Source organism: Oncorhynchus nerka, linkage group LG18, assembly GCF_034236695.1.
Source record: "Oncorhynchus nerka isolate Pitt River linkage group LG18, Oner_Uvic_2.0, whole genome shotgun sequence".
Taxonomy (NCBI): domain Eukaryota; kingdom Metazoa; phylum Chordata; class Actinopteri; order Salmoniformes; family Salmonidae; genus Oncorhynchus; species Oncorhynchus nerka.
The window spans coordinates 3,517,388-3,532,074 of NC_088413.1; the positions used below are offsets into that span (position 1 = coordinate 3,517,388).

At 41.7% G+C, this 14,687-nt stretch overlaps 1 protein-coding gene across 1 annotated transcript in view; it reads left to right on the plus strand.

Moving 5' to 3' along the window:
- The window catches only part of LOC135561705 (NACHT, LRR and PYD domains-containing protein 3-like), a 31,628-nt gene extending 20,774 nt beyond the window's left edge, over positions 1 to 10,854 (plus strand). The window contains 7 exon segments of the mRNA XM_065003444.1: positions 1,597 to 1,664; positions 1,667 to 1,769; positions 3,527 to 3,700; positions 3,780 to 3,953; positions 5,908 to 6,081; positions 10,106 to 10,152; positions 10,289 to 10,854. Coding sequence (XP_064859516.1) covers positions 1,597 to 1,664; positions 1,667 to 1,769; positions 3,527 to 3,700; positions 3,780 to 3,953; positions 5,908 to 6,081; positions 10,106 to 10,152; positions 10,289 to 10,854 — 1,306 coding nt within the window.
- The last annotated feature ends 3,833 nt before the right edge of the window (positions 10,855 to 14,687 follow it).

Sequence of the window (14,687 nt, forward strand, 5' to 3'; positions counted from 1 at the left end):
AATTAGCATTTCGGCGTTACACAAACCGCACAATAAAATAGAAAACAGTCATTACCTTTCACCATCTTCTTTGTTGGCACTCCTAGATGTCCCATAAACACTATTGGGTCTTTATTTCGATTAAATCGGGCCATATAAAGCCAAGATATCGTTATATGTAGACTGTGTGATAAACGAAAAAAACAGCGATTTCACAACGTAACGTCATTTTTTAAAATTCAAAAAGTAGACGATAAACTTTCACAAAACACTTCGAAATACGTTTGTAATGCTACTTTAGGTATTAGTAAACGTTAATAAGCGATAAAAATCATCCGTAGGCGATGTAAATATCATTAGCTGTCCGTCTGGAAAAATGTCCGGCTAGAAACTCAACGAAAATATCCGGTCCTAGACCTGAAGAAATACGGTGCCCTGCATGTGTTTGACCAAGAAAAAACTCTAAGGGAAATGACAAGACTCTAGACACCGTGTGGAAGCTGTAGGTACTGCAACCTCAGTCAATTAATTGTGGTTCACCTTTATCAATGGGTTCAAGTAGCGCATGGATATATTTTCCCATTTTCAGTGATCAGTTTTTCCTGTGCTTTTCGATGTAAATGCCGTTCTGGTAAAGCCACAGCAATGATTTAACCAGTTTTATAAACGTCTGAGTGTTTTCTATCCACACAGACTAAACAAATGCATATACTATATTCCTGGCATGAGTAGCAGGGCGCTGAAATGTTGCGCGATTTTTAACAGAATGTTCAAAAAAGTAGAGGGTAGAAGCAACAGGTTAACAGGATAATTATGGTCAAATCCGGGAAACTATCATTTCTGAAAAACAAAACGTTTATTCTTTCAGTGATATCCGGGAACCGTTCTACAGTTTATCGAACGGGTGACATCCCTAAGTCTAAATATTGCTGTTACACAACCTTCAATGTTATGTCATGATTATGTAAAACTTGGGCAAATTCATTCCGGTCTTTTTAGGAAGAAATGGTCTTCACACAGTTCGCAACGAGCCAGGTGGCCCAAACTGCTGCATATACCCTGACACAAGAGAAATGACTCAATTTCCCTAGTTAATATTGCCTTCTAACATGAATTTCTTTCAATTAAATATGCAGGTTTAAAAAAATATATACTTCTGTGTATTGATTAAGAATGGCATTGATGTTTATGGTTAGGTACATTTGTGCAACGATTGTGCTTTTTTCGGCAATGCGCTTTTGTTAAATCATCAGCCGTTTGGCGAAGTAGGCTGTGATTCGATGATAAATTATAAGGCACTGCATTGATTATATGCAACGCCTAACCTAGTAATATCATCAACCATGTGTAGTTAACTAGTGATCATGTGAAGATAGATTGTTTTTTATAAGGTAAGTTTAATGCTAGCTAGCAACTTACCTTGGCTCCTTGCAGCAACAAGGTCCTTTAGATGCTGCACTTGCGTAACAGGTGGTCAGCCTGCCACGCAGTCTCCTCATGGATTGCAATTTAATCGGCCATAATCGGCATCCAAAAATGCTGATTACCGATTATGAAAACTTGAAATCGGCCCTAATTAATCGGCCGACCTCTAATCGACATATCTCCTCTCTCCAGACTGGTTGACTGTAAAATCACACATGAATCCTGTGAGACTCTGACCTCAGCTCTGCAGACACCAAACTCCCCTTGAGAGAACTGGACCTCAGCTACAATGACCTGGGAGACAGAGGAGTGGAGCTGCTCTGTGTTGGACTAACCAGTCCACTCTGCAACATACAGACACTAGTGTGAGTTCAATATCTCAAATCAAATCAAATGCATTTGTCACAAACACATGGTTAGCAGATGTTAATGCGAGTGTAGCGAAATGCTTGTGCTTCTAGTTCCGACAATGCAGTAACAACCAATGAGTAATCTAACCTAACAATTCCAGAACTACTACCTTATACACACAAGTGTAAAGGGATAAAGAATATGTACATAAAGATATATGAATGAGTGATGGTACAGAACGGCATAGGCAAGATGCAGTAGATGGTATCGAGTACAGTATATACATATGAGATGAGTAATGTAGGGTATGTAAACAAAGTGGCATAGTTTAAAGGGGCTAGTGATACATGTATTACATAAAGATGCAGTAGATGGTATCGAGTACAGTTTATACATATGCGATGAGAAATGCAGGGTATGTAAGCATTATATTAAGTAGCATTGTTTAAAGTGGCTAGTGATATATATTTTCCATCAATTTCCATAAATTCCCATTATTAAAGTGGCTGGAGTTGAGTCAGTGTGTTGGCAGCAGCCACTCAATGCTAGTGGTGGCTGTTTAACAGTCTGATGGACTTGAGATAGAAGCTGTTTTTCAGTCTCTCGGTCCCTGCTTTGATGCACCTGTACAGACCTCGCCTTCTGGATGATAGCGGGGTGAACAGGCAGTGGCTCGGGTGGTTGTTGTCCTTGATGATCTGAATGGCCTTCCTGTGACATCGGGTTGTGTAGGTGTCTTGGAGGGCAGGTAGTTTTCCCCCGGTGATGCGTTGTGCAGACCTCACTACCCTCTGGAGAGCCTTACGGTTGTGGGCGGAGCAGTTGCCGTACCAGGCGGTGATACAGCCCGCCCGACAGGATGCTCTCGATTGTGCATCTGTAGAACTTTGTGAGTGCTTTTGGTGACAAGCCGAATTTCTTCAGCCTCCTGAGGTTGAAGAGGCGCTGCTACGCCTTCTTCACGACGCTGTCTGTGTGAGTGGACCAATTCAGTTTGTCCATGATGTGTACGCCAAGGAACTTAACTTACTACCCTCTCCAATACTGTCCCATCGATGTGGATAGGGGGGTGCTGCCTCTGCTGTTTCCTGAAGTCCACAATCATCTCCTTTGTTTTGTTGACGTTGAGTGTGAGGTTATTGGGGAGCTGTTGTTGCCTACCCTCACCACCTGGGATCGGCCCGTCAGGAAGTCCAGTACAGAGTTGCACAGGGCAGGGTCGAGACCCAGGGTCTCGAGCTTGATTACGAGATTGGAGGGTACTATGGTGTTAAATGCTGAGCTGTAGTCGATGAACAGCATTCTCACATAGGTATTCCTCTTGTCCAGATGGGTTAGGGCAGTGTGCAGTGTGGTTGTGATTGCGTCGTCTGTGGACCTATTTGGGCGGTAAAGCAAATTGGAGTGGGTCAAGGGTGTCAAGTAGGGTGGAGGTGATATGATCCTTGACTAGTCTCTCAAAGCACTTCATGATGACAGAAGTGAGTGCTACGGGGCGGTAGTCGTTTAGCTCAGTTACCTTAGCTTTCTTGGGAACAGTGAGAATGGTGGCCCTCTTGAAGCATGTGGGAACAGCAGACTGGGATAAGGATTGATTGAATATGTCCGTAATCTTCAGTATCCACTGTGTGTTTATATATTTTGTATATAGTAAGTATGTGTATGTTTTTAACATTGTTTAATAATTTCCTTCTGTTATTGTCTTAATGAATAACATTATTCTTAAATCTTTGCATATTTAACAGTGTATCAACATATCTCCTCTCTCCAGACTGGTTGACTGCAAAATCACATATGAATCCTGTGAGACTCTGGCCTCAGCTCTGCAGACACCAAACTCCCCCCTGAGAGAACTGGACCTCAGCTACAATGACCTGGGAGACAGAGGAGTGGAGCTGCTCTGTGTTGGACTAACCAGTCCACTCTGCAACATACAGACACTAGTGTGAGTTAAATATCTTCAGTATGAGTTATTATGTGGATGTTTTAAACATGTGTTAATCATGTGATCTTCTGCCCTCTAGTCTAGGTCAGTGTGGTCTGACAGAGGGTTGCTGTTCAGATCTGGCCTCAGTCCTGAGTTCACCCAACTCACAACTGAAACAACTGGAGCTGAGAGACAATGACCTGCAGGACTCAGGAGTTACACTGCTGTCTGCTGGACTGGAGGATCCAGACTGTAAACTACACACACTGGGGTAAGTACAGCTGTTTCAGTCAGGTTGGTACTGAGGTGAGTTACACTGCTGTCTGCTGGACTGGTGGATCCAGACTGTAAACTACACACACTGGGGTAAGTACAGCTGTTTCAGTCAGGTCAGGACTGAGCTGAGTTAAACAAATAATCTAATATTTCATCACAATGTTTGTGTCATGGACAAATGTATGGGTGTCCTACAAGATGATTGACACCAGTAAATCAAATCAAATCAAATGTATTTATATAGCCCTTCGTACATCAGCTGATATCTCAAAGTGCTGTACAGAAACCCAACCTAAAACCCCAAACAGCAAGCAATGCAGGTGTAGAAGCACGGTGGCTAGGAAAAACTCCCTAGAAAGGCCAAAACCTAAGAAGAAACCTAGAGAGGAACCATGCTATGTGGGGTGGCCAGTCCTCTTCTGGCTGTGCCGGGTGGAGATTATAACAGAACATGGCCAAGATGTTCAAATGTTCATAAATGACCAGCATGGTCGAATAATAATAAGGCAGAACAGTTGAAACTGGAGCAGCAGCACAGTCAGGTGGACGTTGAAACTGGAGCAGCAGCATGGCCAGGTGGACTGGGGACAGCAAGGAGTCATCATGTCAGGTAGTCCTGGGGCATGGTCCTAGGGCTCAGGTCAGTTGAAACTGGAACAGCAGCATGGTCAGGTGGACTGGGGACAGCAAGGAGTCATCATGTCAGGTAGTCCTGGGGCATGGTCCTAGGGCTCAGGTCCTCCGAGAGAGAGAAAGAAAGAGAGAAGGAGAGAATTAGAGAACGCACACTTAGATTCACACAGGACACCGAATAGGACAGGAGAAGTACTCCAGATATAACAAACTGACCCCAGCCCCCGACACATAAACTACTGCAGCATAAATACTGGAGGCTGAGACAGGAGGGGTCAGGAGACACTGTGGCCCCATCCGAGGACACCCCGGACAGGGCCAAACAGGAAGGATATAACCCCACCCACTTTGCCAAAGCACAGCCCCCACACCACTAGAGGGATATCTTCAACCACCAACTTACCATCCTGAGACAAGGCTGAGTATAGCCCACAAAGATCTCCGCCACGGCACAACCCAAGGGGGGGCGCCAACCCAGACAGGATGACCACAACAGTGAATCAACCCACTCAGGTGACGCACCCCCTCCAGGGACGGCATGAGAGAGCCCCAGTAAGCCAGTGACTCAGCCCCTGTAATAGGGTTAGAGGCAGAGAATCCCAGTGGAAAGAGGGGAACCGGCCAGGCAGAGACAGCTAGGGCGGTTCGTTGCTCCAGAGCCTTTCCGTTCACCTTCCCACTCCCTGGCCAGACTACACTCAATCATATGACCCACTGAAGAGATGAGTCTTCAGTAAAGACTTAAAGGTTGAGACCGAGTTTGCATCTCTGACATGGGTAGGCAGACCGTTCCATAAAAATGGAGCTCTATAGGAGAAAGCCTTGCCTCCAGCTGTTTGCTTAGAAATTCTAGGGACAATTAGGAGGCCTGCGTCTTGTGACCGTAGCGTACGTGTAGGTATGTACGGCAGGACCAAATCAGAGAGATAGGTAGGAGCAAGCCCATGTAATGCTTTGTAGGTTAGTAGTAAAACCTTGAAATCAGCCCTTGCTTTGACAGGAAGCCAGTGTAGAGAGGCTAGCACTGGAGTAATATGATCAAATTTTTTGGTTCTAGTCAGGATCCTAGCAGCTGTTATTTAGCACTAACTGAAGTTTATTTAGTGCTTTATCCGGGTAGCCGGAAAATAGAGCATTGCAGTATTCTAACCTAGAAGTGACAAAAGCATGGATTAATTTTTCTGCATCATTTTTGGACAGAAAGTTTCTGATTTTTGCAATGTTACATAGATGGAAAAAAGCTGTCCTCGAAATGGTCTTGATATGTTCTTCAAAAGAGGTACATCAACCTAGACAGCTGTTGTGTCTCTCTGTAGGCTGTCTGGCTGTCTGGTCACAGAGGAGGGCTGTGCTGCTCTGTCTTCAGCTCTGAGGTCAAACCCCTCCCACCTGAAAGAGCTGGACCTGAGCTACAATCACCCAGGAGACTCTGCAGGGGGACTGCTTTCAGCTGCTCTGGTGGATCCCACATATAAACTGATGAAGCTGAAGTAAGTCAGAATAGATGTCCTAATAGTGTGAGCAGCGGCTGTGTCATATGTGGTGTAGTAGGGTCAGTAACATGAGGACATGATGTTAGAATTAAGGGGAAGTTCACCCAGCAGGCTGAGCACTCCAACACAGCATACATCATCACCACATGAATACTCTTCTTCTGCATCTCTGATATCCTGTTGGAATTGTACTCTGTTCTGTATGCAGTAGGTAGGATAGAATACCTGTATGTCTCTAGTAATGAATTGTACTCTGTTCTGTATGCAGTAGGCAGGATACTATACCTGTATGTCTTGTCGTGGAAATTTCCTCTATTTACCAAATCACCAAACAATTTCGGTAATCACTTTCTATCGCCATTCTCTCCCCGCTATTATTCAGAATTTCTTTAACTTAGGTAACTGTCTTCTCTATTGATACAGTAATTTAAATACGACCCAATTCTCAATACATTATTCCAGCAGACAATTTAGTGAACAGACATCGTTTTTGCATCAGAATTCGCTTCGTTATTATTTTAAGTTGAATTAGTCTATCAATTTAACCTAAACAATCTTTGAAAACGTTCAATTTGTCCCTTCTATCAATTTGAACCAGACAAGCTATTAAAACGTTCAGTTTATATCTTATACAAACACTAGCTGTCAGGATTTGGCCAGGGTTGTTCCGGTTTTTGGTCACTAGATGCCCCCATTGTGCCTTTTGACCTTTTGTTTTCCCTTGATCCCCATTATTATTTGCACCTGTGCCTCGTTTCCCCTGATTGTATTTAAACCCTTTGTTTTCCTCAGTCCTTTGCTCTGTATTTGTATGTTAGCACCCAGCCCTAGTATTCTGTTAACTCTTGTTGATCCCGGTGGACGCTCTTGTGGAATTCTGTTTTTTGTTCTTGTTTATTTATTTTTGAGTATCTTTTGAGGCTTTTTGTGCTATACCTACCACCTTGTGGATTTACCTTTTTTGTCTTGGAGGATTACCTTTGTTCTTGTGGAATTCCTTTTGAGGTTGTGGAGTTACATGTGTTCCTGAAGGACTTCACTTTTTTACTACATTAAATACACCGTCTCAAGTACTGCTGTGTCTGCCTCATCTTCTGGGTTCTGCCGACTATTCGTGGCTCAGTTGGTTAAGTGACTGTTTCTCACTCCGGAGACCCGGGTTCGTAACCGGGTCCTGACACTAGCGACCATAACTTTCCAGGCAAAACATACAAATAGATTATTTCACAATCAAAAACTCCAAATTCAGTCAGTCACGCAATGACTGGGAAACGAACCCGGCCTCCCGCGTGGCAGGCGAAATTCTACCACTTAACCACTAATGCTATGCGAAAAAAAGATTCTCCGAAATAAACCCAATTTACAAATAAAATCACAATACGTCACTATGGCAATTCCCAGAAGAATAATAGCCCAATTTTAATAGTAAAAACATTACTCCAGCTATGATTCTCAAATTCCAAATGAATATATTAGCAATCAAAGAATAAAATCGACAGTTAATGACTAGGAAACAGATATTGCGCCTTTTACTAAAAGTAGATTATGTTTACTTATGCAACGTATTTCAATTACTTTAATACACCACATTAATCACAATGATAATTAGTTTGATGGAAAACCTTAGGCTTTGTACGACATTATAAATTACATCGAGATTCCCTCTTAATTCTCTCTAACTTTATTCAGTTTATTCAATAAATCCCGCAACTTCTCTCATACTGGGAAGAAAAAATATAACATGTTCAGACCTTAAGGGCAGTTTAATTTCAAATGTTTCACCCAGACGGAGATAATCCAATATGCGTTTTATAGTTACATCGTTAGGGTAAGATAACCAAAAGTGGACACACTCTAATCAGTTTCTAGAGCTCAATTTCCCAGATTTGGTAGATTATTTTAATAGTGCTTAAAAACTTCATCTTTATCAAATTATCCATTTAAGATACCAACTCAAAACCTATGTATGTCCGAATGGGTGGTTTAAATTGTCTCTAGTAATTGATTATACACACATACAATTTATCATAATTTCAAATAATTCACAGAATCCATATAAAACTTAAGAAATCTTAGGTACTCACACAGAACTTTAAGGATCACCCACACAGGATTGGTCAGATGTTCACACAGAACTGGTCAGACGTCCACACAGAACATCAGAACATAAAAAGGTTTGCCCACACAGAGTCAACCCTACCCCGCTCACACAGAACGGTCCGACAACTATTACCTAGTGATCCCATAACAAAATACTCACACAGAGTAACCCAGGGCATACCTGGCTAGCACATTTAAAATAATTGGAATTCACCACATCTGAGGGTCACTTAGACAATCACACAGACGCACAGAATTGAGGTCCTTCTTCCAATAGGGCTTCACCAAGTGCCGTGTTTCACCTAGAACACACAGTCCCCTGGCCCCTCACCCCAACAGACCTCACCAAATCCCCACTGTGATCAATTCAGTGTCAGGGGGGCTCTTGGTCACTCGCAACCGGACAGTGCAGAGTATCTTTTGAGTCCACAAAACTCCCAGATTACTCTCCTCTGACTCGGCCCTGCTTACGGCACCAAGGTGCCTTCCTTACAAAGGAATTCACGCTCAGAGTATACGTAACAGGCATAATTAAAAAACTTGACTTCAAATCTGTGTGTGGTTCGCTCACCTTTTCTTTAAAAAAAAAAAAAAACTCAGTTTGAGATGTGGTATCCACTGCCTGCTTCCTCTTAGATCAAAGGTTGGTCCATCTGCTTCGTTCCCGAAGTGTGGTTTCCCTGAGATCCCAAGTTTAGGGGATCCCTCGTGCACGATTTATTTACCTAGATCTCAGGAACGGTCACCGAGTGAAGATTCACATCCCATCCTCGTTGTCGTGGAAATTTCCTCTATTTACCAAATCATTAGAGCAAACCACACACAAGTCAGAATTAGTTATCACAAAGTCCATCTTTAATTATATGAGCTCTATCACAACCCTGTGACTCTCAGATCAATTCAGTGTCTATCAATGAATTCTCTGAGAGTCCCTTCCACATTTCAACTGAGATCCTTTATAGCAAAGACACACACAGGATAACACAGCACAGGCATAATTCATCGTTCAGCTTTGTCTCCTAAAACATGTTATTTTCTCAAACTCAGAACCATAAACCAATCCTCCATATCAACAGGCATATATCAAATCCATCCTATCTTGGCAAGATCACAGAGACACACTGACTGGCACACAGACATTGTGGAGCCAAGAGATACACGCTTGACCTCTCCCCTCTCTCCGGCCCAAGCAACTTAGTCTTGACATAGAACAGATACTGCAACCCCGCCACAGTATTATACAAAAATAACATTCTGATGAGAAGTAACTTACAAATATATGATGAATATAAAACATCTTACCTATGTTACCAACCAATTCTGATTATTCCCCAACAGTCTCTAGTAATGAATTGTACTCTGTTTTGTATGCAGTAGGTAGGATATAATACCTGTATGTCTCTAGTAATGAATTGTACTCTGTTCTGTATGCAGTAGGTAGGATAGAATACCTGTATGTCTCTAGTAATTAATTGTACTCTGTTCTGTATGCAGTAGGTAGGATAGAATACCTGTATGTCTCTAGTAATTAATTGTACTCTGTTCTGTATGCAGTAGGTAGGATATAATACCTGTATGTCTCTAGTAATGAATTGTACTCTGTTCTGTATGCAGCAGGTAGGATACAATACCTGTATGTCTCTAGTAATGAACTGTACTCTGTTCTGTATGCAGTAGGTAGGATAGAATACCTGTATGTCTCTAGTAATTAATTGTACTCTGTTCTGTATGCAGTAGGTAGGATATAATACCTGTATGTCTCTAGTAATGAATTGTACTCTGTTCTGTATGCAGCAGGTAGGATACAATACCTGTATGTCTCAAGTAATGAACTTAGTAGTGCACCAGAACACAACAATATGGTTTAAATGTTGACTGCTTTATTAGGTCTTTGTCAGTCAATAACCTGTTTCTCCTACAGTGTGGATCATGGTGGAGAGTGCAGGCTGAAATCAGGGCTGAGGAAATGTAAGTCTCTTCAATCCTAATTAACTGTATATTCAGAACTATAGTAACATAGTAACTAATCAATACTTGTTCTGTACCTACAAAACAACATTTTATATGAAGATGTGGTTTGATTAAACTCTCCTTTTGTCTACAGATGCCTGTCATCTCACCCTGGACCCAAATACAGCAAACCCAAACCTGATACTGTCTGAGGGGAACAGGAAGGTGACACGGGTGGTGGAGAAGCAGCATTATGAAGACCATCCAGACAGATTGGATCATCCCCAAGTTCTCTGCAGAGAAGGCTTATCTGGAGGTCGTTATTACTGGGAGGTGGAGAGGGATGGTGACGGGGCTTTCATTGGTGTGGCGTACAAAGGAATGAAGAGGAAGGGACGGGAGGATGACCGTAGGATTAGACACAATAAGGAGTCCTGGTGTTTAGTCTGCTATGATAGTGCTTATAACTTTTACCATAATGGAGTCATCAGATACAGTGAACCAGATACTTGTCCTGATTCTGACAGAGTTGGAGTGTATCTGGACTGGCCAGCTGGTACTTTGTCCTTCTATAGTGTGTCCTCCTCTGGTACACTGACACACCTTCACACAGAACACACCACATTCACTGAACCCCTCTATCCTGGGTTTATAATGTACTCCTCCGACTACACCTCATTGACCCTGTGTCAGATCGATGACCAACACATTCAGAGGTGAGTCATAGCGATGTTTCATCATTTGTTTTCCTCTGGAATCATTTCTACAGTTAGATTAGTAGTAGTGGTGTGTTTTAATGTGTTCTGTTGGACCCACAGACAGTTAGATTAGTAGTAGTGGTGTGTTTTAATGTGTTCTGTTGGACCTACAGACAGTTAGATTAGTAGTAGTGGTGTGTTTTAATGTGTTCTGTTGGACCCACAGACAGTTAGATTAGTAGTAGTGGTGTGTTTTAATGTGTTCTGTTGGACCTACAGACAGTTAGATTAGTAGTAGTGGTGTGTTTTAATGTGTTCTGTTGGACCTACAGACAGTTAGATTAGTAGTAGTGGTGTGTTTTAATGTGTTCTGTTGGACCTACAGACAGTTAGATTAGTAGTAGAGGTGTGTTGGGTTCTGTTGGACCTACAGACAGTTAGATTAGTAGTAGTGGTGTGTTTTAATGTGTTCTGTTGGACCTACAGACAGTTAGATTAGTAGTAGTGGTGTGTTTTAATGTGTTCTGTTGGACCTACAGACAGTTAGATTAGTAGTAGTGGTGTGTTTTAATGTGTTCTGTTGGACCTACAGACAGTTAGATTAGTAGTAGTGGTGTGTATTAATGTGTTCTGTTCGACCTACAGACAATTAGATTAGTAGTAGTGGTGTGTTGTGTTCTGTTGGACCTACAGACAGTTAGATTAGTAGTAGTGGTGTGTTTTAATGTGTTCTGTTGGACCTACAGACAGTTAGATTAGTAGTAGTGGTGTGTTTTAATGTGTTCTGTTGGACCTACAGACAGTTAGATTAGTAGTAGTGGTGTGTTTTAATGTGTTCTGTTGGACCTACAGACAGTTAGATTAGTAGTAGTGGTGTGTTGTGTTCTGTTTGACCTACAGACAGTTAGATTAGTAGTAGTGGTGTGTTTTAATGTGTTCTGTTGGACCTACAGACAGTTAGATTAGTAGTAGTGGTGTGTTTTTAATGTGTTCTGTTGGACCTACAGACAGTTATATTAGTAGTAGTGGTGTGTATTAATGTGTTCTGTTCGACCTACAGACAGTTAGATTAGTAGTAGTGGTGTGTTTTAATGTGTTCTGTTGGACCTACAGACAGTTAGATTAGTAGTAGTGGTGTGTTTTAATGTGTTCTGTTGGACCTACAGACAGTTAGATTAGTAGTAGTGGTGTGTTGGGTTCTGTTGGACCTACAGACAGTTAGATTAGTAGTAGTGGTGTGTTTTAATGTGTTCTGTTGGACCTACAGACAGTTAGATTAGTAGTAGTGGTGTGTTTTAATGTGTTCTGTTGGACCTACAGACAGTGAGATTAGTAGTTTAGTAGTAGTGGTGTGTTGTGTTCTGTTGGACCTACAGACAGTTAGATTAGTAGTAGTGGTGTGTTTTAATGTGTTCTGTTGGACCTACAGACAGTTAGATTAGTAGTAGTGGTGTGTTGTGTTCTGTTGGACCTACAGACAGTTAGATTAGTAGTAGTGGTGTGTTTTAATGTGTTCTGTTGGACCTACAGACAGTTAGATTAGTAGTAGTGGTGTGTTTTAATGTGTTCTGTTGGATCTACAGACAGTTAGACTGTGCCTAGTTAAATATCACCATCAGTATTGACTTTATGGAAGGGAGCTGTCCTGTCACCCTTTATACACCCTTTGTACTGCTTATGAAGACTGTGTGTATGCTATATCAAGCCTTTATAAGTTGTATTTAGTTTAATCACAGTCTATCCTTCTGCTTTACCAACAGCAGAGACCATGGTGGAGAGATTTGTATCAAGCCTGGACCTGAGGACACCAGAGACCATGGTGGAGAGAGTTGTATCAAGCCTGGACCTGAGGACACCAGAGACCATGGTGGAGAGTGTTGGTTAAAGCCTGGACCTGAGGACACCAGAGACCATGGTGTAGAGTGTTGTATCAAGCCTGGACCTGAGGACACCAGAGACCATGGTGGAGAGTGTTGGATAAAGTCTGGACCTGAGAAATGTGAGTGTTATTTGATTTAATTGTTTTTAAATCAAAATAGTTTTAAAGCATTCATTGTAGTTGATTTCAAGGCAAGGAACACAATCACAATCTTTTTGGTCAAAACAAACTTAAAGGTAGAGTCAGCGATATGACGTAGATGCACAACGTAAACAGCAGAGTGGGTCAATTTCTACAACAACTAAGAGTGTTGGAGAGCAAGGCTAAACTTCTCTGCTGTTTTGGTCCTGTGACTCTTTAAGAGAGTGAAGAGAACCCTTGCACATGGGCAGATACTGTGTGTGACCGTGTGAGAGAGAAGTCAGGCATCTTGCTCATCATAATATCTGTGGTGCTGCTCATACATCACCATTTAGCTGACTCTACCTTTAAGCTCTCATCCTAGAATCTACCAGAAATCAGGCCCCCAACATCTACAAAACATGGACCAGAACGATGTTGTTTCCTGCTTCTACAAACATTAATTAATATAACACTAATGTCAGATTATGTTATGCTAATGAGTGTACATTCTGAGACTGTTGCTCACTTATATTCATTTTTGTTACAATTCTATTTAATAATTATTAATTCATTATTACATGAGATTGTCCCTTTTAAATAACTACTTTTGCCTTCAGGGATTCCTCAGAGCTGTAAGACTTGTGACCATGTTGAGGTAAGTCATAATGTCAATTCTTACTTTTACATACCTGCAGGGGTCAGACACAGTCTCAAAGCCAGGTGTGTACTGACCAACCATTCATACTGGGATATAGACAGTCCTGTGTTCTGCTTTAGTAATATAAACACAGTCTCAAAGCCAGGTGTGTACTGACCAACCATTCATACTGGGATATAGACAGTCCTGTGTTCTGCTTTAGTAATATAAACACAGTCTCAAAGCCAGGTGTGTACTGACCAACCATTCATACTGGGATATAGACAGTCCTGTGTTCTGCTTTAGTAATATAAACACAGTCTCAAAGCCAGGTGTGTAGTGACCAACCATTCATATTGGGATATAGACAGTCCTGTGTTCTGCTTTAGTAATATAAACACAGTCTCAAAGCCAGGTGTGTAGTGACCAACCATTCATACTGGGATATAGACAGTCCTGTGTTCTGCTTTAGTAATATAAACACAGTCTCAAAGCCAGGTGTGTACTGACCAACCATTCATACTGGGATATAGACAGTCCTGTGTTCTGCTTTAGTAATATAAACACAGTCTCAAAGCCAGGTGTGTACTGACCAACCATTCATACTGGGATATAGACAGTCCTGTGTTCTGCTTTAGTAATATAAACACAGTCTCAAAGCCAGGTGTGTACTGACCAACCATTCATACTGGGATATAGACAGTCCTGTGTTCTGCTTTAGTAATATAAACACAGTCTCAAAGCCAGGTGTGTACTGACCAACCATTCATACTGGGATATAGACAGTCCTGTGTTCTGCTTTAGTAATATAAACACAGTCTCAAAGCCAGGTGTGTAGTGACCAACCATTCATACTGGGATATAGACAGTCCTGTGTTCTGCTTTAGTAATATAAACACAGTCTCAAAGCCAGGTGTGTACTGACCAACCATTCATACTGGGATATAGACAGTCCTGTGTTCTGCTTTAGTAATATAAACACAGTCTCAAAGCCAGATGTGTACTGACCAACCATTCATACTGGGATATAGACAGTCCTGTGTTCTGCTTTAGTAATATAAACATAAATATATAAATACATACAGTGCCTTGCGAAAGTATTCGGCCCCCTTGAACTTTGCGACCTTTTGCCACATTTCAGGCTTCAAACATAAAGATATAAAACTGTATTTTTTGTGAAGAATCAACAACAAGTGGGACACAATCATGAAGTGGA